At 50.4% G+C, this 27,843-nt stretch overlaps 1 protein-coding gene across 1 annotated transcript in view; it reads left to right on the forward strand.

Annotated features, from left to right (window-relative positions):
- The window catches only part of PRKCE (protein kinase C epsilon), a gene marked incomplete at its 5' end in the record, with an annotated part of 508,578 nt that overhangs the window by 462,547 nt on the left and 18,188 nt on the right, over nt 1–27,843 (forward strand). Inside the window, 3 exons of the mRNA XM_082672441.1 lie at nt 9,821–9,959; nt 15,440–15,628; nt 19,497–19,643. Coding sequence (XP_082528567.1) covers nt 9,821–9,959; nt 15,440–15,628; nt 19,497–19,643 — 475 coding nt within the window. The remainder of the gene's footprint in view (nt 1–9,820; nt 9,960–15,439; nt 15,629–19,496; nt 19,644–27,843) is intronic.

A 27,843-nucleotide genomic window follows, 5' to 3' on the forward strand; every position in this document is an offset into this window, starting at 1 on the left:
TGTGCTCCAGCTGCCTTGGCTTCCCAGGGTCTTAGACGAGAAGGATCCTTGGGGATTAATTTATCCAGCCATCATATCTCATATTTGAAGACAGTAAAGCTCAGAAAAGCAGCTTGCTTGAGGTCGCCATTGTCCTTGGTCCTGGTCTGTACGCTGAATCCCAAATAGCCATTTCGAAGCCAGGTTGTTTGATGACCTGGAGAGGAATGAGGGGACTAGGTGTAAGTATCATGGTCAGGGCAGCCCATCCTACTTGCTGGGGACACAAGTCAAGGTCTATTTCCCATCAGTGGAGGTCAGGATATTATCCATGAGTATTAAGGATAAGGATTTGCTTTCAGTACTGTGGGTTAAAAAAAAAAAGTAATTGGAAAATCATGCTATCAGATAAGTGATCCTGCAGTGATTCCAAGTCTTAATGCCCAGGTAGAGCCCCAGGCTATGTATTTTGGCCGTGAACAGGGATGCTCTTTCACACCTCAGGTTTTCAGCTGTCAGTGCGGTAGCTTAAAGTCTGCTGTCTTCAGACAAGGGGTCATCTGTTTGGTCAAAACAGCAGTGTCTAGCTTATCAGTTGCATCTTGTAACCATGTTGCTGTGAGTCAAAAGCAACCACCCTCCAAGAGCAACAGTTGTGTTCCCAATCCCACAAAACGGCAAAAACGTGCTACAGTTTTTTTTTTTTTTTTCCCTCCCCAAGCAACATAGCAAAGTGATTAAGAACATGGGAGCTGATGTCAGACAGCACCGACTCTGTCACTCACTACCTGTGTGTTCTGGACCAGGTCAATAACCCCTGAGACCGTCTTTAAAATGGAGATAATAATAGTCTTACCAGCTTCATAGGCTATTTGTGAGATTAAATGAGTTAATGCATATAAAAGATTTACCCCCGAGCCTGGCATGCAAAAGCATTTGAAAAAGAAAAATGGTGGTTATGATTTTGTTCCTAAATGATTGAGCTTTTCCTGTGAAAAGACTTGGAGAAAGATTTCTCTGCAGACTGGCCCAGAGTGAAATATTATCGTCAACTCTCAGGTATCAGCACTGATACGGAGAATTTTGTAATCATTTACCTTGGTTCTGAAAGCAAATTATGCTTTTCTATTTGATGGAGAGGCCGGGGGTACACTCTCCTAGGCTTCTCGCTTGCCATCCCGTCGTAGGGGTGTAGGGTCGTACCTGAGTGACATGGCCTTCCTGGGAGTGATGGGAGGTGGCTGCCACAGAGAAAGCTGGGAGAAAGGGTGATGGCTCGTCACCAGCATTGGCGACCACCTTGAGGGGAGTCTGACTGCATTGAAGGGGCAAATGGTCTTTCTCTTGAACATACTGTTAAATTTATGAAAGTGTTTGACATCGTCTGCCAGAAGAGCCTGGATTCCCATGTGATTAACCACAGTCGTTTACAAGTCTCCACTACTTGTCCAAAAACAAGCAGAGTTCCTTCATAACCTCGCCCCAAGGGCCTGCTCTCTGGTGATCCAAATACTTGGCATCCCGAGAAGTAATCTTTCTCATCTGTTATCTTCAAGTAAATGGAAGAATTTGCTGTCGTTTCTGTGGCACTCAGGCCTGAGCTTTGTGGAATTAGCCTGCCGGTGGGGTGAGCATACCAGAAAGTGAGGGCATTAAAAAAAAAAAAAAAAAAAAATGGAGCCAGGGTGAAGGAGACAGGAGCATATGGATATCTTCCTTTAGGGCAAGTTTACAAGTCAAGCAAAACAAAATTTTTTTCACTTTTTTCTTGTATGTGAAGGGTCTCACGGGTGTCACCCCTTTGCTGACTGCTCTGTGGTTTACAGAAGAGTTTTCTGGCCCTTATTCTCGGGGAATCTGCCGTCAAATTGGGACACTAAAATTTTACAAATGGCAAAGGGTGAATTTTCAGCTGAGATGGCTGAGGTGCTATGGGAGGGATGGAGGACTTCACCCAGCTTCTGAAGTGCAGGCCCCAGCTCACCTCCCTAGGCTTTATTTCCCTCCAGGTTCTTCTGTAAATTGGGGATGATGCTACTCATTGCCAGGGCTGCGTGGTAAGAGAGATAAGGCATGTGATAGCCTTAAGGTGTGTAAGCCTGGAGCTTAGGGACAGGTTACAGCTGCAACCACAGCAACCCTTCAGGCCCCATTCCCAGCATGGCATCCAGGTCCTGAGAAGTTTGCTAACTAAGGGTCTGGAAGCTGTCACAGCAATCCTGATTAGAAACACCTGTATTGCCCCACCCCACCCCCCACTCCCTACCTCCCACCCAGTTGTTTTCTCCCCTGGGGCTCTAGGTGTTCCCATCAGCTGTCATTCCCCAGGCCCAGTGGAAAGGAATCTGTGATTTTTCTCACTGGACTGGACTGAAAGTTTCAGTCTCTATCTGTGTCTGTCTGTTTCATTTAAGTATCAGTCATCACTTTCTTTCATATATTTCAGTTGCATATGCTTCCTATTTTTCATCCCACAGTGTCTCTCTCAGTGGCTTATACACAGTAAGAGGTAATAAGTATTTTTCAAAAATTCTAGTGACTTGCCCTCACGTGGCAGGTGTATTTTAAGAAGTGACCGTTAGAGATCCCTGGAGAGGACAGACTTTCTGGGGTAACTGCCATGTCTCAGGCACTGTGCTAGAGCTTTCATGTCAGTTACATCAGTCAACCGTGGCAGTATTCGTCCCATTTTACAGATAAGAAAACTGAGTCCCAATGATATTTTGGACCAGCTGAACATCATCCAGCTCGAAAGTAGCCAAGTTAGGATTCAGATTCAGAACTGCCTCACTGCCTATCAGGAAGAGACAAGTTGGGGGACCCCCACCCCCCACCAGCATCTCAGATCAAAACATAGAGGCACCTACGTCTTAGACATAGCCACTAAGTGCATAGATAACCGTGGGGGGCAGGGGCGTACAATTCTTAGGAGCCAAAATATGTATTTCAAATTGTCGTGGACACATTTCTAGAGATAGCAATAGCTGATTCCATGTCATGTTAAAAGTAAATTTTTGTTAAAAGCAAAAGTGTAATTTGATCTACTGCAGATTTCGGCCCATCTGTAACAGATGTCCCTGATATGAAGACCTTCTGTACACCTTACTTATCCTCAGGACAAGACCATTTCTTCCCCAGCTCACAGTAAACTCACTTTAGGGATCTTTGCTTTCACTCACAGATCCCTTTCCCATTTTCCAGCCCAATAAAGCAGTGCAGTTGGTCGTAGAAGAAAAGCATTTTTTTTTCCCTCCTTAAAACCAACTGCAAGGTCTCACCCCTACCCCCATAGGTTTTAACAGAATGTTTTTTTTAAAGGTATGTTGTTTAGGGAATTTTTCTTGGTGCCTTTTGAGTTTCTGGAAGAGATCTGTGCTCCTGCCCCAAGGGAGCCTTGGTCATACCATCCTGCATCTAAATCAGTCCTTCCCTGTCAGCCACTGTGACCTCTTGGCCTCTGTATTCCCCTTCTCACCACGAAGCCTTCCTTATCCAGCCCAAAGGAATTTGGGTCCAATCAGCAGATGGAGATTTCCAGCTCACGGGCCTTCCATTTGGTGTAAGGTGATCACGGGCAGCTGTGTGGAGTCAGCTCAGTGCTGCTTCTTACCAGCCCTGTGACCTTGGGCAAGTGACTTGCCTTGCCTTGGGCAAGTGAGCCTCCATTTCTTCATACATTTAAAAAGGTGGTTGATGGGACTTCCCTGGTGGCGCAGTGGTTGAGAGTCCGCCTGCCGATGCAGGGGACACGGGTTCGTGCCCCGGTCTGGGAAGATCCTACATGCCGCGAAGTGGCTGGGCCTGTGAGCCATGGCCGCTGAGCCTGCGCGTCCGGAGCCTGTGCTCCGTAACGGGAGAGGCCACAGCAGTGAGAGGCCCGCGTACCGCAAAAAAAAAAAAAAAAAAAAAAAAAAGGTGGTTGATGATAGCAGATGTCAGCAGGGTTGGTGTGTCAGGGTTCTTGTCTCCTAGGATAAAATGGCAGAGGATACTGTAGGCAGTTGCACCCTTTCCTGATAGCCAGTGCATGGCTCCCAAATCCCTGTTTGGCTTAATGATCTGGGTTAGGCCATCTTGGAGCTTTGATCACTGTTAAGACTTATATCAGAGAAGTAGCTGTCTGCCAGAGGTCCTGCAAAGAGACGTTTGGCCATGTCTGGAGCCGTTTCTGGTTGTCACAGTTTGGTTGGGGATTGCTAAGAGCATCTAGTGTGTAGAGACCAGGGATGCTACTAAACATCCTACGGTGCACAGGACAGCTCCCCACTACAAAGAGTTATCCAGCCCAAAGGCCAGTCCAGCTCCACGTGCCAAGGGTGAGAAACCCTGGACCAGAGGGACAGGGCATATGACCTGCTCCTTACCCGCTTCTCTCCAGCCCCCACACAGCCCATTTGGACATCTGGCAGCTCGGGGAGTCAGGGAGGTTCCATGGAAGTTCTCACAATCCTCAGCCTCGTGGAGAAAGTACAGTAAGGAAGCCTTCGATCCAGGTGCCACGTGACAGGGGCTATAATAAAGGTATTCTGCCTGAGGACCAAATTCTGGGAGCCCCACCCCCTAAGATCAGGGACTACCAAAGGTGCTCACTCTCACCGTTATTCTTCAGTACTGTTCTCAAGGTTCTAGTCAACACAATCAGACAGAAGAAATAAGTTAGCAATATAATCCCTGAAAAGGAGGAGGTCAAAATGATCACTGATTACACATGATACGGAAAATCCAGGAGAATCAACTGGAAAAACTCCTTTACAAAAATAAAGATGATTCAGTGTAGCAGCAGGGCACAGAATGGTTAGCAGAAATCAATAGTACAAACGTGTGTAACAAGATAGAAAATGGAATGGAAGGAAAGCTCCTATTTACAATAGGAATGTGAAATATAAAATAATAACTTGGATTATTTAGAAGTAGATTCAGTTGCAGTTAACACATGAAACCCAGACAACAGTCCTTTAAATAAAGTACAGGTTTTTCTTTTTCTTATGAATGTTATCTGGAAGTATAGGTAGTCCATTCCTGGGACGTGGTCCTTATCTTTATGGTCGAAGGTGGCTGCTAGGACTCCAGGCATTACATCCTCATTCAGGCAATAGGATAGAGGAAGGAAAGCAGAAGTGTAAGGCTCTTCCTTTCAAGGAGACTTCGACACATCTGATTGGCTAGAACTTAGTCACATAACCACGCCCAGCTCTAAAGAAGGCTTTGAATTCTAGTTTATAGCTGCATCACTATGTGCATGGCTTAAAAGAAATCAACATTCTCTCACTAAGGAGAAAGGGAGAATGAATATTGGGACAACCGGCAGGCTGCCATGAAATATAACAAAAGTGTACTACAAGATCTATAGGAGAGAACTTTAAAATGCTCCTATAGGACACAGGCAAGATTTGAACAAATGGAAAAACAAACAGTGTTATTGAATAGGAAGACTCAACATCATAGAAAGATCAATTCTCCTTGAGTTAATTTATAACTTTAAACACGTTTCCAATAAAAAACATCACTAGGAATTTTTTTTTAACTAGACAGATGATTCTAAAGTTTGTATGGAAAAATAAATATGCAAGAGTAGCCAGGAAATTTTGAAAAAGAAGAAGAAGGGGACCAGTCCTGCTGGCTATTAAAACATATTTTAAACCTACAATAATTTAAAAAGTATGGTACGGACCAATGTTATAGAGTGAAGGGTACAGAAATAAATCCAAATATATATGGACATTTAATACCAGTATTTATTAAAGGTGGTATTTCAATCAATGAGGAAAAGATGAAGTATTTAACATATTGGATTGGGGCAACTTACTAGAAGTCTGGAAACTTGGATCTTTCTTCAAGAAAGATGGATCTATACTTCACACCTTTTATCAGGACAAATTCCAATTATATCAAAGACTTAACGTTTATAAAATGAAAGCCTAAAAGTACCAGTGAGAAACCTTGGGAGAATGCTTTTATAACTTTGAAATGGGTAAAACAAAGACTTTCAAATGAAAACATAAACTCCAAAAACCGTAAAATTAAACATCAATTCAGTTACATCAAAAGAAATAAGATTGGCCTGGCAGAAACCAGCATAAGCAATGTCAGAAGTCAGAGAGTAAACTGAGACAAGTATTTGCAATTCTTAGCCCACACAAAGGTTGTTTCCTAATATAGAAAGAACTCCTAACAATCAATAAAAATCAAACACCACCAAAGGAAAATAGGTAACAGTTCACAGAAAAAAAAATACAGATCACTTTTAAATATAGGAAAAAATGCCCAAACTTAACAGAGAAACCTAGGGATATACTGAAATACTATTTTTACCTATCAGACTACCAGACACTTGGTAACACACCATGGTAGCAAGCAGGGACTATCATATATGCTTATGGAGATGTAAACTGTTCAACCTCTAAGGAGGGCAGTTTGACAACATTAATCAAAATCCACATTTTTTACTATTTGACTCAGAAATTTCTAGGATATGTGTACAATTACTTTCATATATGCACAAGATGTCATTATGTACAAACTTAATCACAGCAGCACTATTTATAATAGCACAATATTAGAAGCATCTTAAATGGCCCCCCCCAAAATACGGTGGAGTATCATACAGCCATAAAAATGAATTAGGAGACTCTTCATGTGTCGAGACAGAAAGATCTCCAATATAGCCAATATATAAGTAGAAAATATAAGGTATGAATGAGTGCATATAACAAGCTTGCATTCAGTTAAACGGGAGGAAATGAATGTACATTCACATTTTCTTTTTTACGTATAAAGTGTGACCAAGAGGATACACAAGAGGGGAAAGGGGTGTCTGGTAGGAGAAGGGGAGGGAAATCATGAGGGGACCACCGCCCTCAGCCAGCTGTGCCGCTAGCAGAGCTTCGGGGATACCACCTTCTCTCTGCAGGCTCCATCCCCTCTCCCTTGCAGGGAAGGGCATTCTCTCTCCTCTCTCATTCTCCACCTGAGCAAGCATGGCCCTGGGCTTCCCTGAGCGCTCCCATCCCCTGAAACCCCACTCAGGAACTCACTTAGAGCCCGGGACAAGACAAATTTGGTCTCTGTGGTATGAGTATTTTTCTTTTTAAAATGAAACTGAAGACGCCCAGAGAAATAAAGTTGCAGTAGCAGCCTTCCTGGCCCCCAGGGGTCTTTCAAGCTGTGCTAATCTTTCCTGTTACAAAAGGAAAGGAACATAAATCACTAACTCTTCCTTGGGACTTGGATTCCCATGGGGAGTTGGAGTTTAGATAAATACAGGCAGTGGAGGGGGACTCCAAGGAAGATGTCAGGCATCATCGACAGGACAGTGGGAAGAAATGCTTTGGCCTGGGGCCTCCCTTCGCCACAGCAGAGGGGCAGCTGCTGCAAAACATGCTCGGCCCTGGTGGCCGCCCTGGGCCTTCAGCAGGAGTGACTTCTCTCTCCAGGGAGCAGAGGGGCAGGGAGCCCAGGGATGGTGTGCACCTGGGCCAGGGCAGGCAGAGAAGAGCAGGAGGTGGGGAGAAACTAGGTGGTCCACCTTCTCTTGCTCTGAGTAGGAGCCCCCCGAGCAGAAGGAAAGGCTGAGCCTGATGGGCCGGAAACGCTGAGTCGCAATTTTCAGCACAAGGGCAAGGTTCGGGTTGGCTCAGAATCTTCTGAAATCTATTCCATTCGTACAAATGAGAACGAGTCCTTCCTATGACATAACAAAGGCTTTAAAAGAGAGTGCTTGAGCGATGGCATGCGGGGTCCTTTATATTTTGGGGGTTGGTGACTGGCACTGAAAGTCATCCACCACTGAGAAGGCAGGAATGTAGGGGAGTGTAGTACACGGAGGCAGCGATGCCAGCCTTCAGAGCCAGGGACCTGAGCTCAGGTCACAGTCCCACCAGCACCGTGCCACCTTACGGAGGTCACTTGCCCTCTTCCAGTCTCCCTGTGCTTGTTTCTGACGCCGTCGTGCAGAGTGTGCTCTTCCTCGCTCTCAGGGTTGTTCAGAATACGAATGTGGTTTGTAGACTACCAGGTGCTTTCCGCAGGTTGTCGTTACCGTTAGCGTGGGTGTTGCCATGGTGATCATGGTGGGCAAGGGTAGGTCTTGGAAAGGCAACTCTATAGACTGGAGAGCGTGTAAGGGGCCCTAACTCAGCAGGGCCGTGGATCAGCCTCTCAGCCACTCAAACGTTAGCAGGAAACCCGGCTCCCTCTCAGTTTCCTCATGAAGGAGGCGGGTGTTAGGGTATCAAAGACCGGCTCTTTCACACACCTCATCACAGTAACCCTTCACGCCAGCACATGGGGTTACAGGCCAGCAAGGTGACTGCACCAGGACCACACCCCAGTAGTGATTGCAACCCAGGCCGCCTGCACCCGAGTCATGCTCCCCTCACTGCTCCCCTACCCCAGCCAGAGCGGAGCCTTGACCACACACGGTGGCCAGGGTAGGGACTCGGGGAGCCCTGGTCCCAAGGGCCCGGGCGCGCTCTTCTTTCTGTAGCCCGCAAGCATTTGCTTAGAGCAGCACGTTTTACGTGCTTTCTCTTTTCTCAAGAAGTCCCAGCTGTATGAGGAAATGGGGCCACGGGTGCAAGACAGGCTGGCCTTAGAGTGTTTCCTGCCCCACCTTTGCACTCGGGCCTGGATTCCTGACGGTGGCCGGAGTTCAAGTCCAGACGCCAGCAGGCTTGTGAGAAAGGCCCCTCTTGCTCTGTGTGCCGGGCAGTCGGCCTTCTTTGCAAGGCCCCCCCACCCCAGAGTGACTGCTGAGGGAGACCCAGGGTGAGGACCTCCATCTAGGTCTTTATATGGGACAGGTCTGGAATTTGCAGACTTGCTAGGGGAATTCTTATCCAGAACCCTAGATTCTATACGAGATCTTAGGGGAAACCCAAACTGTAAAATAGGCCATATGGAAGCTGCACTGGCTGAGGCCTGAGAACCACCCAGCTCTATGGGGCCTGGTTATTGCAGCCAATGGGCCTTCCTTCCTGCACCCAGACCCTTCCCCTGCTTGGCCTTCTTGCCCCTAAGAGACTGATCTTGCAAATGTGTCGTGCGCGCTTGTGCAGGCTGGGGCTTCAGTTACCCTCGGCCCCTCAGCATGAATTTCAGACCCCCCTTCCTGGCGTTCTGGGCTCTTCGGGTTTGGTTTCAACATGTCTGCCTTGCCTCACCATTTACTGGGACTCAGTTCTCTGGTCTCTTCACTGCCTTTTGCATGTACTGTGTTGGCCTTCCCCTCCCTCCCACCTTTTCTCTTCATGCTCTGTCCAAACCTTACCACCTAGCCAAGCTTCTCTTGAGTCAGTTTCCTGGGAGCCCTCCCTGCCTGCGCCAGCCATCAATGGTCTCCCTCCCCCGCTGCCCCCAGAACACAGCAGCTCACATAGTCCGTGTCCTGTAAAGCAGCGCCTGGTTCTTATGTGGTTCAATGTGCTTCATTGGTGCCAATGGGTGTCAGTCTTGTCCCCCCACCTGATCCCCATGATTAACTGATAAAGGGAGGGGCCTAAGTTCCTTCTTTCTCTCTTATCAAGATCTGAATAATATGAATTTCAGCATGCAGTAAGGCTTCCGTAAGTGGCTGCCGACTTCTTTAAACCAAAGCAGTGTTGAGACATTCCTGAGGTTACAGAAGCTCCTCTCTCAGGCTGCAGTGAATGGGGGGCACTTTGGGGGGTTGGCCGTTGTGGGCAGGAGCCCTGGACTGGGGTTGGTTGTCGGCAGATCAAGCCTCCTTGAAGACTTTCCTTTCTGTAGCAGAGTTCCCTGAGATGTGCATACCTCTCCACCTCAAAAAGGTCATATTGGGATAAGTGAAGCATTAACCGTGTGGTTCTGGCCCATCTTACAGGGATTTGAAACTGGACAACATCCTTCTGGATGCAGAAGGTCATTGCAAGCTGGCCGACTTCGGAATGTGCAAGGAAGGGATTCTGAACGGCGTGACGACCACCACGTTCTGCGGGACTCCTGACTACATCGCTCCCGAGGTGAGACCACGGACAAAGGGCCGCCTCCACCTGTTGCCAGGGGTGAGGCCTGAGTCCATCCCCATAGGCCAGGGTCATCCAGCGGTGCTGGGGAAGGCTCTGGAAAACCAGAATGGATTCCGGGTAGGAGGGAGAAAAGGCAAGGTAAAAGGCTTGCCGATTTCTGCATAAGGAAGTGGTGGTGATGGGGAGATGACGGTGAACTGAGAGTGGCAGGCCATTCCCCAAAGCTGGCCAGGCCCTCCCTGAGCATCCTCTCACCCCAGTCCAGAACTACCAGCAAAACTAGGACCAAGAGACGTTTGTTGACTTGTATGATTGCTTTCATTTTTTTAACAACCAGAATAAAGGAGAACCATTGATAAAGGCAGTGATTAGCTTTATCAGCTATAATTGGCCTACAGTGAAACCAAGAAGTAGTTGCCATTTCTAGTGCAGCAGTGATTCCTCATGGCAGGCACACAGGATTGAGCCGGAAGACGAGAGCGCCTGGGCCTCATTTTAATAGAGATCGGAGATGTTCGTGGTGAGCCTCGCCAATAGGTTGCCTTTCATGGGAGTTGCTTGGGTGTTTTGTGCATCATAAAGTGTTTGTTTGCCTTCAGTTTCTACAGGTCAGTCTTGCCTAGACTGAGAGATATCTAGTGTGGTAGGATTCAGATTTAAGACACAGTCTGTCATAAATACTTAATAAAAACGGTCCTGAGTGTTCTGACACATGTGAGATGAGAAGGAAGTACCAATCCCCTTTAAGCATTGTCCATGGTGGGTAGGGGTTAGCACGGCCAGATTTCATTTCCTTCCAGTGGGCATTGTTTGAGCACCTGCTAGACACAAAGCCATGTGGGGATGAAGAATTGACTAAGACCCTGGTGGCTCTCCTAAAATGACTTTGTGTCTAAAGAGAGTGACAGATAAGTAAACAATGAATTAAGCAGAATGAATAGGTACACAACACAAGACAGTAACCTCAGGGATCGGGGGGGTTTCTTAGAGCACCTGGTGGATGAATTGAGTTGTAGAGAATCAGCAGGATTTCCTTTGGTGGTATGGAGTGGGGAGCATTCCTGAAAACAGCAGGAAGGACTGGAGTGGGCGTGGGGCAGGCAAGGAGGCTCAGTATTCCTGGGCTCTGAATGCTTTAAGGCAGGGCTATGTTTCTAATCTGGGTACTCCCAAGCTCCGGCACACTAGTCAGTCTCTTAGTAATGGTTTGTTGAATGAATAAAGGAATGAGAACTTGTGATGCTCCAACATGAGCAAAGACCAGGGGATGAGAACATTCTTGGCCATTTTTAGAAAGGAAGATAGTGTGGCTAGAAGAGAGGATTTCTTAGTGCTCTTAGTAATGAACAAGGTTACGAAAAAGGACCAAGGAAAGTGGCCTTTATTCTGTAGGATCTGTGGACCCACTTAGGGTTTCCCAGTAGAAGGAGGGTCATCATCAGACCTGTCCCAGAAAGAAGACAGGCAACAGCAGTGTAGATCAGAAGCCAGAGGGTCAGGGAAGGATGGTTGAGAGTCTTTCCACAGCCCAGACAAGACACGGGGAGGCCTGAGGAGGGTCATAGAGTAAGGATGGTAATAGGTAAATTCTCACTGGAACCTCCATCTTCTAAAAGATCTGAAGAATAGAGATTTCAGTCTGTCTCTGCTAGTATGTTCTCTTAGCAGGGACACTAGGAATTTAACCTCCAAGGAGAAATCATTGCAAGCAAGAGCTCTCGATTGAGACTTGCTTTTTCTACCACCTTCCTCGTTCACTCTTTATCATCAGAATGCGTGGTCCTAGGCCCTCTGTGAATTGATGCCAGAGTCAAAGGGTTGGCAGCCCAGTGTACTGGTCAAGGACCCGGCCCAAGAGAAACATTCACTTTATGATGAACAAAACACCCACACAGCTTTCACAAAAGGCAATCCATTGGTGAAACTCACAATGAATAACTCCGGTCTCTGTTGAGAGTGGGCCCTAGACACTCTTCCTTCCCATTCTACACTTGTGCCAACTGCAGCATCGCCACTCCACGCGAAGTGAAATCCCTGGTCTTACTGTAGGCAAATTACAGCTGATAAGGGTATCGCTACCTTTATCAAAGGGTCATCGGGAAGATTAAATGAAATCACGCCGCTAAAGCCTTTAGCACGGTGCCTGGCCCATGGTAAGTGCTGGGTCAGTGGTGTCTCCGTCACAGTCATCGTGGTCGTTGGGTTGTGCGGTGGGGTGGGAAAGCACAGTCCTGAGAGTTGAGATTCCAGGCCCGACTTAACCACTAATGCCCCCATGTGATCCTGACCAAGTGGCAAAATGTTTTGGACCCTCAGGTTCCTCATCTTTCAAATGGGAAAATAATTCCTGCCCTACCCACCTCATCAAGCTATTTTGAGAATCTAATGAGATTAGAGCATGGAAATGCTTCAGAAAGCATAAGCCTGTATTCAAATAGGAGGGGTTGTGAGACACCTGGCTAACCCCGGAACCAGAGACACGTTCTGAGGCATTAGCTCTGCCCTGGGGCTGTTCTTCCCACGGTGTGCCCTTGGCTGACCTCCATGGCAGCCCCTCTCCTTTCTCCATGCCCAGCCCCCGCTCCCCGTCAAATGGCGGCCAGCCCTGGGTAGTGCCTGACGTCATCAGGCCCAGTGCCCGCTCTTCTACCCCAGCTCTGACCCATCAAGGGGTTGGCCGCTGCACCAGGTGCCCCCCCATGGCATGTGAAGCCTTGCCCTTCTCACCAGCTCCATCCGTGACAAGGCGATTAGGAAACAGATAATTAGGGCCAAGCCTAAGGGGAATTTTAGAAAAGATGCCACCCAAAATAGGAAGACTCTGGAGGGGCCTGAGGAAGTGTGGGCAGGGCTGCTCTGTGGTTTCCCCAGCGCCATCCTGTCTGAGCACACGCAGGGCCACCTGGAGGCCACCTCCCCACCACACCGAGGAGGCATAGAACCCAGCTACCTTAGCACCAAGGCCCTCAGAGCCCAGGAGAGAAGGGAGCATGCCCAGGAAGATACACACGGTGGGCACACCTGCCAGCCAGTCTCCCTGAGTGTTGGAACTGGGCTGGTCACAGGGGTAGATTCAGAAAAATATAGAGCCCCCACCCTCTGGTGGCTTATGGATGCCCTGGGGAGACAGCTGACCATGAAAAAAGTAGCTCAACTGCTGGTGGTAGTATGTGGAAAGTGCCTGGCAGATCTTAGGGCAAGGGTCTTGGGGTGTCAGAGGAGAGGAGAAAAGCTGGAGAAATCCGGGAAAGCCTTCTGGAGGAGATGGGTGATGACCATGACCTTGAAGGTGGTACCACGGTGAGCCAGGCTGGGCCGCTGGGTCTTTCAAGGTTGAGGGAGTCTTGGGCTTTGGCTTTCCCTTTGCCTTTGGAACAGAGCAGAGTTACTGGCTCCTCAGTGGAGCCTGTAGCTCTGACCTTACAGATACCCTGTGCTGAGCACTGGGCTGAGACCAAAGGTCCTAACCAAGCGGCTTTACCAGCCCCAAATAATTTAAAGCTGGCTGCATTTGCTCACATTCCTTTTCATTCTAAATTCTGAGGAGTCCTAAAATGTGCATGTTTTTACTGTTTTCAGAATGCTTCTGCCCATCTTTTGATTTACTCCCAAGCAATCTACAACGTCTAGAAGGGCATTTTGAGTAGACCCCAGTCAGTCTAGATACTTGGGTTCAGCCTCCTCTTCCATCTTGGAATCTGAGCTGGAGCCTTGTTCTGTAACGAGTTACCTGAGAAGTTACCTGCAAGCTGGAATGGCCTTTGCCTACTTGGGGGGGAGTCCTCAAAATACACCCCCCTTGGGTACCTGCACTCCAGCCGTGCTTCTCCACAGCCTTCACCTTTTGGAGTTCTTTATAGAATGACAGCGCTGAGAGCGGCCAGAGATGTCCTCCCGCCCACCCGCCTGTCTCTGGGCAGTACCACGCCTGGTCTTGCTCTGACTGAGCATTATTTCTGCTCTGAGCCAAACACACATCAGTGACCTGCTACATTCTATATAAACGTGGAGACCAAACCTTATAGAAGAAAAACTGGATTTAGTACCACCTTGTAATTATATAGAGCTTTGTAGTTTGCAGTCGGTTTTCAAAATCTTCCACCTTAATTAATCTTGTGAGGTTAAGCTGAGAATCTGAGCCTCATCTGATACATGAGGAAGTCAAGTGACTGGCTTGAGATCACCCAGAAATCTAATGCCAGACTTGGAGTGAAACTGGATGCAACCTGGTTGATCTTCCATCTCCTTCCGGCACATGGCCAGTGCTGAAGAAAAATTGGGATGGGGCAGTTACTTGCTTTTCCAAAAGTTCTGCGGCTTCTTGACTCAGAGTAGAATTCCTCTTGTGCACTGACATTCTGATTCTGTTTGTAAAACTGCAGTTCTTACACACCGTTCTGCAGGAAGCCCATGGTGTTGAGTATTCAGCATCCTGTCATACGTGCATGTAACCTAAGTGACTTTGACTCCACACACTTGGTCAGAGAGAGAAAAGAGAGGCAGAGAACGTAGATAAGAAAAATGGCCACCGTCAAAGATAAAATGCACCAGACAACCAAGGAGAGGATTTGATTTGAGATCTTGGAATAGGGAGAATGTTTATGGAACACCTCAAATAAAAAGAAGCGGGTCTGGGGCTTCCCCGGTGGCGCAGTGGTCGAGAGTCCGCCTGCCGATGCAGGGGACACGGGTTCGTGCCCCGGTCCGGGAAGATCCCACATGCCGCGGAGTGGCTGGGCCCGTGAGCCATGGCCGCTGAGCCTGCGCGTCCGGAGCCTGTGCTCCGCAACGGGAGAGGCCACAGCAGTGAGAGGCCCGCGTACTGCAAAAAAAAAAAAAAAAAGACGGGGGTCTGGGGCGTTATAGAGGCAAGAAAACAAGGATTCATCATCGAGCTGTAGGAAAGTCATGGGTCTTTTCTCAGAATATGCAAGAGCATAGTGGTCCTGTATGATTAGAACACATGTGGGTGGGGAAATTTATTAACTCTAGTTTCTTTTCCAAGAGCACAGGCCTCCTTAAATTCAACATTGTCACCATTTAAAGAGGACTAAGATTCCGCTCACCGTTCCACTCAGTGAGCCATGCCCTGGGCTGAGCATGCAATGGGAGCCCCAAATTTGCTGCACGCACTCACCCCAATTTTAGTGTCAAAAATGTGCACAGCTTTTTACGTGGCCCTCAGTTCAAGTCAGGAACTTCATCTGGTGCTCAGGCAAAGAAGCAGTCTGCTCCCCCTGGAAGACAGACTGTGGGTATTGGTTTTTGAAAGCTGGCCCCCAACATGGTACCTCCCAAACTCAATTTTCACTCAACTTGCTGATTTAGAACCTAATTTTATGTAAGGCAGCTCCGCCCTACAAAGGAGCAAGCTGGAAATAGAGACGCGCGTCTTCCCACGGGCGCTGGTGGCGCAGGTGTAGCCACGGAGGGCAGCTTTCGGTGGACCCTGACGTTGCCCGTCTCCCAAACAGATCCTGCAGGAGTTGGAGTATGGCCCCTCGGTGGACTGGTGGGCCCTGGGGGTGCTGATGTACGAGATGATGGCTGGTCAGCCCCCCTTCGAGGCCGACAACGAGGATGATCTGTTTGAGTCCATCCTCCATGACGACGTGCTCTACCCGGTCTGGCTCAGCAAGGAGGCCGTCAGCATCCTGAAAGCTGTGAGTCACTGGCCCTCACCCACCTTCTGTTCCCCTGGCTTTCCCACCTCTCTCTCTCCCCGCCCACTCCTCCTTTCTCTCTCTCTCTCTCTCCCCGCCCCCTCCTCCTTTCTCTCTCTCTCTCTCTCTCTCTCTCTCTCTCTCTCTCTCTCTCTCTCTCTCTCTCTCTGTCCCACCTCTGCTCACTGCTGAACAGAAGGGGCGGAGAGCAGTCACTGCTGGGAGCTCAGGCCCACTGCACCCGCTCCTGCCAGAAATGGGGTCTGGGACAAATTACTGTTGTTGTGGGAAAGGGACACCATGTCTGTGTTTCCCGAGGAAGGCTCCATGCACCTGGGTCCTCCAGTGCTGTAGAGGGGTCAGAGCCAACCCCTGCTCCACTGGGGTCACCCCTGCTGCTTGCACTCTGGGGGCTGGACCCTCCTTCCTTACCTGCACCCATGGCCTGTCTTCCTCCAGGGCCTGCAGTGGGGGAGGGAAGGGAGGCATTGCGCACCTGTGTCCGCGACAGCATCGCTGATCAAAAACGATGCGTCCACTCAAGATCCCTGTGGCCACGCTGGATCCAGATGTAATAGAGAGACTGCCCCCCCCACCCCCCGCCAGCAAATAGTCCCTCACAGGTGACAGTGCTTAGTACGTTCTCAGCATACCCGTTGCTGCATTGTAAGACACTTGTACTGTGGCAAGTAAGTGAAGTTACCTGTCCCCCTTGGAATGCTGGGGGAGCTGAGGTGCACGGAAGGTAAGCAGACCAGCTTACCTGGGAACGGTCACCCCGCTGGACTGAGGCCATGACAGCCCAGGAATCTTGACTTCCGGTCCTGGCTCCTTTCGCCCATCAGAATGCCCCACAGTTCAGAGCTGGCGTGCCTCAGTCATGGAATTTGCCACATCCAGATACCCGCTCTACCGTGATTTAGTTTTGTTTTTTCAATCGAGTCCCCAAATCTACCTAATTATATGTATTTTATAAAGAAATGTTATATAGCTATCATAAATGGAAAGAGTATCACTTGTCATAATTAATTAACATAGATTATCCCATGAAAATGGTAAAAATGACCTAAAATCATTTCGCAGGCATCTGGCAGGGGACATGTATCAATCATGTTTTGGAAAATGCCACAGCGGAACATGTTGCTTCTTTCTGCAGTTCATTTTTGCCTTCCTCTTCCCTTCTTTCCCTCACCTCATTTCTTTCCTCCCTTCTGCATCTCTTTCTCTTTCCCTCCCTCCCTCCCTCCCATTCACTGATTCAACGAACGACCGTTTGTTGAGTGTTTCCGGCGTGCGGGGCATTGTGCTAGATGTGAGTAAGCACTGGTGAGTGTAACAGCCGTCATCCCTGCCTTGTGGAGATTGTGGTCCAGCAGGAGAAGGTGGGCAATAAGTAAAAAACACATCCACGTGTGGTCACAATTGGGATAAGAGCAGTGAAGGAAGCAAACGGAGTCTGCTCATTCCCTCATTCATTTATTCAACACGTATTTATTGGGCATCTAGGATGTGCCAGACGCTATACCAGGTGCTGGCTAAGGAAAAACCTGCAGCACCTGAGGCGGCCAGAACACCCCCAGCAGAGCTGGTCACTCACCCTGGGCCCTGAACACCAGCCTGACGCATTTCCCTGTGAGCCCCCTGCTGGCACCCGAGGTGGGCCCTTTCATTATGGATGACCTAGAGCAGTGGTCTTCAGCTAGGGGTGATTGTGTCCCCCATCATCCCCCAGAGACATCTGGCAACGTCTGGAGATGGTTTTAGTTGTTACAACGTGGAGGGGAGGGGTGCTATTGGCATCTAGGAGGTAAAGCCCAGGGGTGCTGCTAAACTTCCTGTACTGCACAGGACAGCCCCCAAACAGAGAAGTGTCCAGTCCAAAATGTCATTAGCACAGAGATTCAGAAGAGGTCACGCCTGTGTCAGCTGGTTGGTGAGGGTGAAGTCTCTGGGAAAAGAGAAGAGCCTGTGGCTCGGGGTCAGCTTCCCGAGACGCTAAAACCTGTATGTTTATCCGTAGCCCTGATACTTCCCCTCCCAGAAGTGGGAGGACAGGAAGAGCTGAGGGAGCAAGGAGAAGTCTTCTACTCCCTTGGCCTTGGAACACTTCACTTCCTCACATTGTCACCTGATTCTAGGGCCAGGCCAGGTTTTCCATGACTCTGGCCACTGATCTGTGTCTCTGAGGGCTGCTGCCTACACACAGAACTCTCCAGAAGGCCATTTGCACCAGAGAGTTATGCAGTGCACAACCTGTGCAACAGTAATGGCATTCCTGCTGCCTCCCTTCCTCAGCACTGTGCCCTGAGGCCCAGGCTTCAACCCGCTGTTCACTCATCTCAGAGTACTGAGTGCACAGTGGGAGCCAGGCACTGAGCCAGATGCTGGGAAGATAGAACTGATTCCTATATCATAGAGCTCACCAAGGAGAAGAGATGTTTAGACAAATTATAATTTAAATAAACGAGAAGCATGGTGTCTTAGATGTCCACAGAGTGAATCTGGGGAGGCTTCACAGAGGAGGCAGCATTTTGACTATTTCTTAGAGGATAGTTAGAGGCTAGAGAGGGGCCTTGGACCAGGCAAGTAAAGGATGCAGTAGGCGAGCAAGAGAGACTGGCTACAGACTGAGTAGTTTGTGTGTGCCAAACTAAGAGGTATGGACTTTATCCTGTGGGCGATAGGAATCAGGGGTGGGTAAGCAGGGGTGACCTCTGCCAGCTGTTCGATTAGAAGGATGAAGTGTGTTGGCACCATTCCTAACTCCTCACTCTCTCGTCCGTGGCTCCCCTGCCTTTCAGGGGTGCCAGGCAGGAGGCAGGAGGAGGCTCCTACTGCCCAGGAGAACCTCCCTTGCTGATGAAGCCTAAAATGCTGTCATTATAGATTTATCCCTTTGGATTATAATTTGTCCTCTTAGGTTCCTTTGTTTAAATCTAAACTTTCAGCCTTCACCCCATGAAATATAATACTCAGTCTCTGACACACATGCACACACACACCCCTACCTTTATTCTGGGTGGCTATCAGAAATATTTCCACCTACCAGCACTAATTTGTTTCAAGGTTATGTTACTATACGTCTGCTCAGTGAAATTAACATTTGCCATCAGGACTGACTCATTTAACAGGAATAATCATTTCACCTGAGTGTGTGAGGTCACAAGACACCAGCCAAAAAGTACAAAACACATCAATGTGTTTTTTACAGACAGGCATTGAGAAGAAGTAAGCCTTTCTTTTTCTTGTTTTTTATCTGTTAATCTATGTGGGGGTTTGTGCTAGAGATTACAAAGTCAAATTTTTTTAAAAAGTAGGAGGGCCTGGGTCCAGGAAAAGGAAAGAGGAGGAGGTGCCTTTGATAATTGACCTTTACATGAATATCTGATTTTCTTTCCTTCCCTCAAAAAGGACTGCTGACCTCTCAGTGTGAGTTTATCAGACCTCAGTCTCCCTGATGAGAAGACTTGAGAATCTGAGGGGGAATCAGAGGGTCAGAGAGTCTGAGCTCCTAATCCTGACTTGATACCTTGCTGGCTGTTTGACCTTGGCCAAGTTAATTAACTTCTCTGTGCCCCAGCTACCTCACTTATAAAGTAGGGATCATGATAGTACCTCAGAGGGTCACGCTGGATGAAATGAATCAATGCGTGTATATGTAATACTACGTGTAGCACGGTGGCTGGCGCACAGTAAGTTCTGTGTAAGAATGAAAGAGCACCCTGAGGGGCAGAGCCCCCGAAAATGTAGAAAGTGGGCTTGGGAGGTGACGCTAAAGATGCTGCCTTGGCTGAGTTCCGTCTTCCCCTCACAGCCTGTGCCTGCCGGGCCTTTGTCACTGATTCCATCTCTCTCCTCATGCCCGCAGTTCATGACCAAGAACCCTCACAAGCGCCTGGGCTGTGTGGCGGCGCAGAACGGCGAGGATGCCATCAAGCAGCACCCGTTCTTCAAGGAGATCGACTGGCTGCTCCTGGAGCAGAAGAAGATCAAGCCACCCTTCAAACCTCGAATTGTAAGTAGGCCGTGAGCTCGTTCCGCGGCGCGGGCGGGCCTGGCTCCCATGCGCAGAGACGGGGGTCCGGGCACATTTTACAGCCAAGATGACAAGGGCAGGAGGTCGCCAAGAGGCCCCCTAAAAGAGAGTCTCCTCGGGCCTGGGAGTTTACTGTCGAAAACACATAACCGGTAGCGGTAACCAAGGTGATGATTTATATGGGACACAGAAGAACCTTTTGTAGCTTAATCAAATTTTATTTATCTTGATCAAAAATTATAGATGATACTGGTTTTCCATGTGTGGTAGCAATATAAGTTTTCCTTATAGATAAGGTTTTTTTTAAATGAGTCAATTTAAAGAAAAATGTTAAGTAACTAATGGTTGCAGTCATTCTGTGGAGCGAGCACAGAGCGTGAAGCTGAGGCTCAGAGATGGCCGTTTGCAGAAGACTGTCCCCCGGGCTGCCCATGGGTGCTGGCTCTATAAGACGCTGTTTCTTTAGGCCACATCTCTGCCCTCTCTGATCCACTCTCCCTTCTGCCTTCACTCCAGCCTCAGCACACACTCCTTCCAGGTTCTTGGGCCTGTTGTGCTCATGCCAGTCGGAGGAGGGTGCAATAAAAGGTGTTTGAAGCTCAGAGGTTGGAAAAAGGAATAGGCCTGTCGATTCCGGGCTTAACTCAGAGACCGTGTTGTGGCAGTGACCTTCTGCTGGAAGGGGAGAGGGCCGGCGGTGCTCTCCTTAAACTTAGAGAGAGAGTGTGGGTGTGGGTGTGCATGCGTGTGCATGTGTGTGTTTGTGTGTGGGGGGAGGGGAAATTCTTATCTCTGTTGGATCCTAGCCCAAGGAGTCAGTCATTTAGACTGAAACTTTGGGTAGCCAGCTGGGTAGCGTCCTGGGGGCAAGGGAGGGTGTGTAACATAGGAAGTTATAGGGCAGAGCCCCAGAGTCGTGGGGCTGGGGTCTCGGGCAGGGAAGACCTGAGATTATCCATTCGGCCCTCAGTCACCCCACATTCTGTCAGAGGACCCCTTCTTCCTCACTTGCAAGTACAGAAAAGACCCTTCTGTGCTTAGGGAATCATCAGAGAGGAAATCTACTGTATTCCAAGACATTTTCTGGGGGGCAGGGGTTGAGAGTGCGGTGCTTCTCAGAAATGTTTCACGTCGGGGGTAGCTCTCAGCTGAAGGGTGTGGTCCAGGCCTCAGCCAGATGCGAGCATGGCAGGTGAACGGGCCCTGGACACTCAGTCCTGTCTCCATTCCTCGTCGGCTTCCTTCTTGGGTGCTCATGATCTTCACTGGCTGGCACACAGCCTGGAGCGGGCTAAGTTCAGCTTTACCTTCTTTCTTTGCTAGCATCACCCACAGTTCTGGGGCCTGTCACGCCAAAAGCCCATGCTGTGGGCTCAGGACAGGGCTCACCGCGTGTACCAGCCTGCCTGAAGGCCGCCCCACCCCATCCCGAGGGTCTCTGAAGGTGGCCTTTAAGGACAAGATGAGCTGACAAGGTTCCCCAGACAAAGTGAGGGGAAGCAGGAAACCAGAGGCCAGGCAGAGGAGGAGAAACCAAAGACTCAGATCTGAGGGTGAGATGTTATTTTAGGTTCAATCTAACTTAATCAACCCAAAGAAAATTGAGACGTAGAACTGAGTAAGGAATCCAGGCCCAACAAGCAGGAACCTGGGACGAGAGCAGGGACCAATCGGCCAGTGCAGGTCTGCAAGATGACCTGGACTCCAGTCTAGACACCAGCTCAACAAAAGGACTGGACACTAGCCTTGTGGGGGGGGAGGGGGAGGACTTGAGGAGCAGCTTTCTCCCAGGGATGCAGCCTGGAGGGGACAAGCGCCAGGGGACCATCAGCAAAGCGTGTGAAGGGAAGAGGGGCCCTGGGTGGGGCAGAGGCAGACTTTGCCGAGAGGCCACAGGGAAGCAAGGAATTCGGGAAGCTCTTTGTGATAAAAGGCGCAAGGAAGCTCTAAAGGATGGATTCGCAGAGGAGGGTCTCTCACTGGGGTAGAATAGTGGCAGATCATCACTCAGATCCAGTGCAGGTGATTCCTCTGAGATGGCCAAAGACCCGAGTGGCTCTGGTCTCCAGGAGCTCTTCCCAAAGCCCTAGCAATGCCAGGGGCTCCTCAGTGGGGCTTCCAGCCTCCAGTCTGAACTCTGAGCCCAGTGAAAATGCAGACCTGAGCGGAGTGACACTTTGAGCAGTCGCTGGCTTCCCTGGAGTACGGGGAGGGCAGGAAGGACAAGTGCGAGATGTCTGTGGACCTGCAGGATGGGCAAGGAACCAGACAGAGGAAGGGGGAGGAATGAAGCGTGAACCAGGAGGCCGAGCAGGTGACCCAGTCCGCTATCCTAGAGCTGCCCCTGGCCAGAGGTGCAGGTGCTCCTGCAGTCAGGGGGTGACGGCCCCCCAGGAACCAGCAGTAGAAGCCCATCCTGTGGGTCAGGTGGGACTACCTCTCTACCTAGAGCACAAGGGCCCTGCACTTCCCTTCCCAGGGCCTCCCACCGGGTCCCCAGCCTGGGACCAGAGGGCAGGACTCTGCTGGCTTCCTTCGCTGAGGGGCTCAAGTAGGCTTCGAGGGGCCGTCCAGGAGCTCCCACCGAGTTCAGAGCTGTCTTAGCGTTCCTAAAGACTGAGTCCATCATTGCCTTGGAAGTCATCCTCTGTGCGTGTTCCTCCTCGCCCCCCACAGACCTCCAGAGTCATCCTCAGCACTGTTGGGGGTCAGGGCGTTTATTTGGTTGGTGTGAATTCAGTTTGGAGGAGAGAATTAGAACATCCAAAGGAAGGGTAAGAAGGGAAACTTTGTGTTATGTGTGTGTACAAGAGGTGTTTCTGGTCGCATTTGGAGCTGAGTAATGTTGATCCATGCTGAGTTCTCGGCTGTAGGTCATTCAAGAAGTATTCAGGTTATTTAGATCTCTGATCACAGCTATATCCTTGGGACTAGAGATTTCTCTCCAGAGAAATACTAAAATCGGAAAAGAAAAGAACAGTCTTCATCTAGTCAGCAGGTTGGAAAGGTGTCCCAAATCTGACCCTTAAATGGAAACGCGTTTCTGAAACATGTTCGTGACACCACCCTGAGCCATCTGTGGGCTTGTGTACCACAGAAACAGATTTTAAGTTGAATTAAAGCCCACTGCAGTGGCGGACATACTGTGTTTCTCATCCCTAAAAGCCCCGTAAGGCCCATGTGAAAACTCACACAGGTGTTTATGAGCCATCACCCCCTCTAACCATCTCAGGACTCACCACAGGGGTGTGGGACTGCCTGGCTCAGATGCCAGGGGTGAACATGGCTCTGTGCTCCAAAAGCAGGGTCAGCCTCACCCCCAGACAGAATAGATGGCCACACACAAGAGGTCATTGGAGAGACACTGGGAAGCTGAGGTATGTCTCCACAGAAGTCATCTTCTGTTCACGGGGCAGGGAGTTCCAACACAGGACAGGCTTCCCGTGGGCTTCGGGTATCACATAACTTGAGGACACATCAGATGCCTTCCAAGGAGAGCAGCAGAAGAAAGGTTTTGTCGGAGGGAGGAGAGAAAACTGGTCTGGAGCCTGACATTGGGAACAAGTGGCCAAGATGGTGGGTCGCAAGCAGCCAGCGATGGTGTGAGTTTCTTCGATCTTAGGGACAGACTCCGAGTTAAAGGAAAGCCACTGTGAGAAGGAAGGGGACAAGTCTATGAGCAGGCATCTCCAGCCATGCACCTTGGTGGTGGCCTGGAGAAGACACTGGGCATGAGTTTTAGCAGCAAGGAAAGCGATGCACAGACTCTCCTGTCTCATGGGGCTGAAGAGCCCCAGGGCGCTCGGTCGAGGTCCTGCGGCTCGTGAGGGAACTCCAGGGCTTGTCTTGCTTCCTACCCATGCCCCGCTGACGTCACACCAGGATACCACTAGTGCCCAGGATCCTTCGGAGTAGCTGCTCTCCACTCCTCAGCTGGCCCTACTGGATCTGGGCACCCTGGGGGGCCTCCTGCCTGTCTGATTCAGGAAGGAGTTGGTTTTGTCTGGCTGGGGGGAGACTGGGCGAGGTCATGTCATCCAGTCTAGGAGTTACGAAGAGACAAGACGTAGTGGCCTATTTTCCACAGCTCCTGACCGTCCCCACTCCCCCGCACAGACGGAGCCCCTCCACAGCTGGTGGGCACAGCAGGCCTACACTCTGCCCAGGTTGGCTCAGCTGGAGGCGGGGGTCCCTGGATCACCCCCACAGGGGCTGAGGATATGGTGGGAGAACAGCTCCCAGGCCTGATTTCCATCCCCTCTGCAGGAAGCCTCGCCCCTCTGAAGATATCACCCAGGACACTGTCCAGATCCGTAGCTGGAATTTGGCCTCTGGGCAGGTTCCATCCCATACTTCAGTTGGCTGCTGTCCCCTCCAGGCCTTTGCCTTCTTGAGATGTTTGCTGAGCTGAGACTTCTGCTCCCTGGCGCCTGAGCCTCCGTATCTAACCACTGCCCTGACTCGCCAGCTGTCAGTATTCCACTGGGTTTCCCGCCTACAGCTTCTCATCCCTTTGCACTAACCCCACCCCAGGACATTTTTCAGTGGCTTTTGCTTCTGCGTGAAGATTTCCTTCTCATCTTTCCTCCCAGCTGTCTTATCTTGTATATTCTCCCCCCTCCACTTTCCTTTTTATGCTCCTCCCGTCCACCCTTGATCCACCCACATACTCGACTGACGTTGCACAAGCAGTGTGCTCTCAACACCAAACCAGAGACCTGGTGCCGTCATGCGCTCAAATCCATTTTCTGGGGGTGGCTGGCTTCAGAGCAGGGCATACAGCAGTGGACAGGTGGGGGAATAGAAAAGCCAGCGAGGCTGGCTCCACGGCCTTTGATGCTGGAAAAAGTCGCCAGGCGTAGAATTCACTGGTCCATCCCACTGGGGATTTGCTTCCAAAATGGCGGCACCATTTGCTGCCATTAAAAGGAGCCCACTTAGCTTTCGTGTTGCCATGGGGCTTGCCTTCCTTGGGGCCTGTAGGGGAGAGAAGTGATGTGTTTGGTGTGGTTGAAGGGCATCATCCAACCTTGTAGATCTTGGAGGTATTTTGCTCCCTCCTGGCTTCTCTCCTGCACACACCTCCCCCGCCCCAAACGCATTAGGCTCTGAGATTATGGCTCCTGGGGCTTCGGCGCTGGAATGGGGGGGAAGCCGGCAGAGGAGGGAGAGGTCTGCCTCCCCAGCAGCCTAGCTGTCCTCAGTGAAAGCCAAAGCCAATGAGGGAAATGCCAGCCAAGTAAACTTCTCTTTGTGTACGTGTTCTCTCTTTTCAAGTTTGCTTCAGTGTGAAAGTCCCTCTTTAAGGTAAGGCCTCCAGAGTGGGGAGTCTTTCCAGGTAGGTGAGCCCTCAGGCCGGGTGACACGGAGGCCCCTTTCAACCTCATGATCTGTTCCATCCAGCCATCCACACTGCATGGCGGGACCCCCAAGGGAGGCCTTTCCTGCATGCTCCTGCATGACTGGGCTGTGCTGAGAGAAAACTGGGAAGTGGGCCTGAGACCCTCACACCCTCACCAACTCAGCGGCCGGAGGAGGAGCCCTGCTGAACAGGCAGCCCCTTCCCCTAAAGCCAGCCCACTGGCCAAGGGACCTCCTGAAAGCGTGAACCATGAAGACAGAGCCCCGGGGACCATGAGAGGCTGTCCTCACCTTCCACCTGGCAGAGCAGGAATGGGGCCCAGTCGGTCCCTGCAGACATGTAAGGACATCCCGCTGGCCTGTGTCCGTGCCAGAGTGAGAGCCCTTAGCCTCCGAGAGGCTGCAGGGTCCCGCCGAGAGCCAGGATGCTGGCCCGGGGCTGGAGGGCATGGGAGAAGTCCAGGAACCTGTTTTTAGTAGTTGGCCCAGGTGATGGCATGGAAAAGTGGACAGGGCACTCGCTTTCACCCCAGAGAGGCCTGGGTAGGAATAAAATTGCTGTCCCAGGATAGTCGTGTGAACCTGGGAATTCACTTCCAGCCTCCTGGAGCCGCGACCTCCTTATGTGGAAAATGGGGTTGAGGACACCCGCTCACAGAATTACCCCAGGGTTAGTTTACAAACCTCAGATGTTTTGCATACTACAGATTCTCAATAAGTTTTAGTTCCTGTCTCTCCATTCATCACCCCCAACCCAGCCTGTTAAAGCCCCTCTCCCTCTTATCCCAAGACTCCAAGAATCAAGAGTTAAGGATTGCAGGAGGTGGCGTGGTATTTGGAGGCTGGGGTGTGGCATCAGATGCAGCCAGGTTCTGACTGTGGCTGTAGGATCTTGGGAAAGTCACCTCCTCTCTCTGAGCCTCAGTCTGCTGATCCATAGAATGGGGATGATAAAATCTACCACACTGGATTGCTGTGAGGAGAGGAAAAGCTAACGATGTGAGATGATGAGGAGAGCCCTTCATACACAGTGAGTGCTGGGGATGGCGCTGATGCTGTCAGTGACGGAGACAGTGGGGGCCTAAGCTGAGGGAGGCCGGTCTGGACAGTATTTCTGTCCCAAAGGGGTGGAGGGGCCAGGAGTTCAGATGAGGGATGACACCCTGTGCTCAGGGCAACAGCCGTCCATTACGGGGCAGAAAGGCAGAGACGGGCAGAGAACACAGTTCAGACGCTGCCCGAGAGCCTCCTGGGCTTAACTGTGGCACAGCCACTGGTCTGAGCTGGGAGGGTACTAGAAAGGAGGCGCTGCAGGACAGGTACTCACCCCAGGTGCCAATATTCCCAGTCCTTTGCCCCTTGGAAGACCCTCGAGGTTCCCCAACTTTTATTCTGTGAACGTGCTCGCCAGCTTTACTCTCCTTGCCTTTGGTCTCGGCAGTGTTTTTGCTGAGCAGGGCTGTGTGGCTCTCAGTGCCCCAGCCCTGAAATGGTAGCAGTCACAGCTTCCCAAGTATTTCTAAGCTAAGCAGCCTCAGTGGGGCGTCCTTGACTCTACACAAGGGATTACTCCATCAGGGAATTCTGACTGCGGAGCGTCTCTGTGGCCGAGGGCTGGAGGGCCCACCTGTGCTTTGCTTTGGTCCTCCCAGCACCCACCCCAGGGGAGGGATCTGAGCCCTAGGCTGGGCATTTCCATAAGCTCCAAAGTTTTTATTTATGACTTAATAGCTGTGAGGTTGGGATTCGCCTTCATGGATTCACCAAACTAGTGTATATGGAATTTAATCTCCTCCCTGCCCCATGGACACTTAAGGTAACACACACATCCTGCCTGGGAGCATGGGACCCACTAGGCTGTGCGTGACTGAAAGTGGGGAGAGCAGGGGCCATCGGAGAAGGTTCTCGAGAGTTGCTGGATCTTGGCAGAGAAAGCCAGGAAGGGTTAAGAAGAGAGAACTACACGGGACAAGGCATGAAAGGGAAAAGGGAAAAAAGCAGGATTCAGATCAGCTCTTCTTAATGGGTATTTAGTGAGCATGTGCTCCGTGCCTTCTGGGAAGGCCTGGAGGGGGAGGTAAACATAGAAAAGAATCCCCTACGAACACAAACACGTTCAAGTCACCGCGTGACGTGAGGAGCTTAGATGGCAGGAGGAGATACTGAACACGAAGTACTTGAAGAATACCAGGCAATGGGATGAAATTCAGGATTTGACTCTGGGTGGGGAGTCTTGAGGCTTGCCTGTCGAGGTTAGAGGACGGAACGGGAGAGATGGCACGAAGAAGATGGCCTCCCCAGTCAGGCCTCTGTGGGTCACAGGACCCACTTCCCACCCGAGGTCTCATAGAAGATCTTGTCCAGAAGGGCCACGTAGCTGGCTGAGCAGTGCCCTCCTGCCTGCCTCTGCAGAGAAGGCTATAGGGTGGTTCTGCAGCCGGGGGGCGGGGGGGCATAGCGGTCAGAGGCTGGATAATGTGAGTCAAAGTAAAAGCAGATAGAATCTCAAGCTTTTCCCATGGAGGGGCTGCGTCCTCCAGCCCTCAAGCCAGCATTTGCTCTTTGAAGGGTGTAGGCACCAAGGGACATTTTGCCACCTGACAGGGTTCCCCCGTCCACACCAGCCTACAAGTCCAGGACCTTGAAACTCCAGGGCTGCATCTGTCATAGCGGAGGGAAGCTCTTGGAAACCCAGTTTTGCATCTCGGGGGATCAGTGCCCTGTTTACTCCCCATTGTTTGTGCTGGGATAAGGGGTGATAACAGAATTGGACTTGGCCTCAGCTTGACGCTCAGATGTTATTCTAGAGTTCCAGGCT

Source organism: Grampus griseus, assembly GCF_964374135.1.
Source record: "Grampus griseus genome assembly, chromosome: 15".
Taxonomy (NCBI): domain Eukaryota; kingdom Metazoa; phylum Chordata; class Mammalia; order Artiodactyla; family Delphinidae; genus Grampus; species Grampus griseus.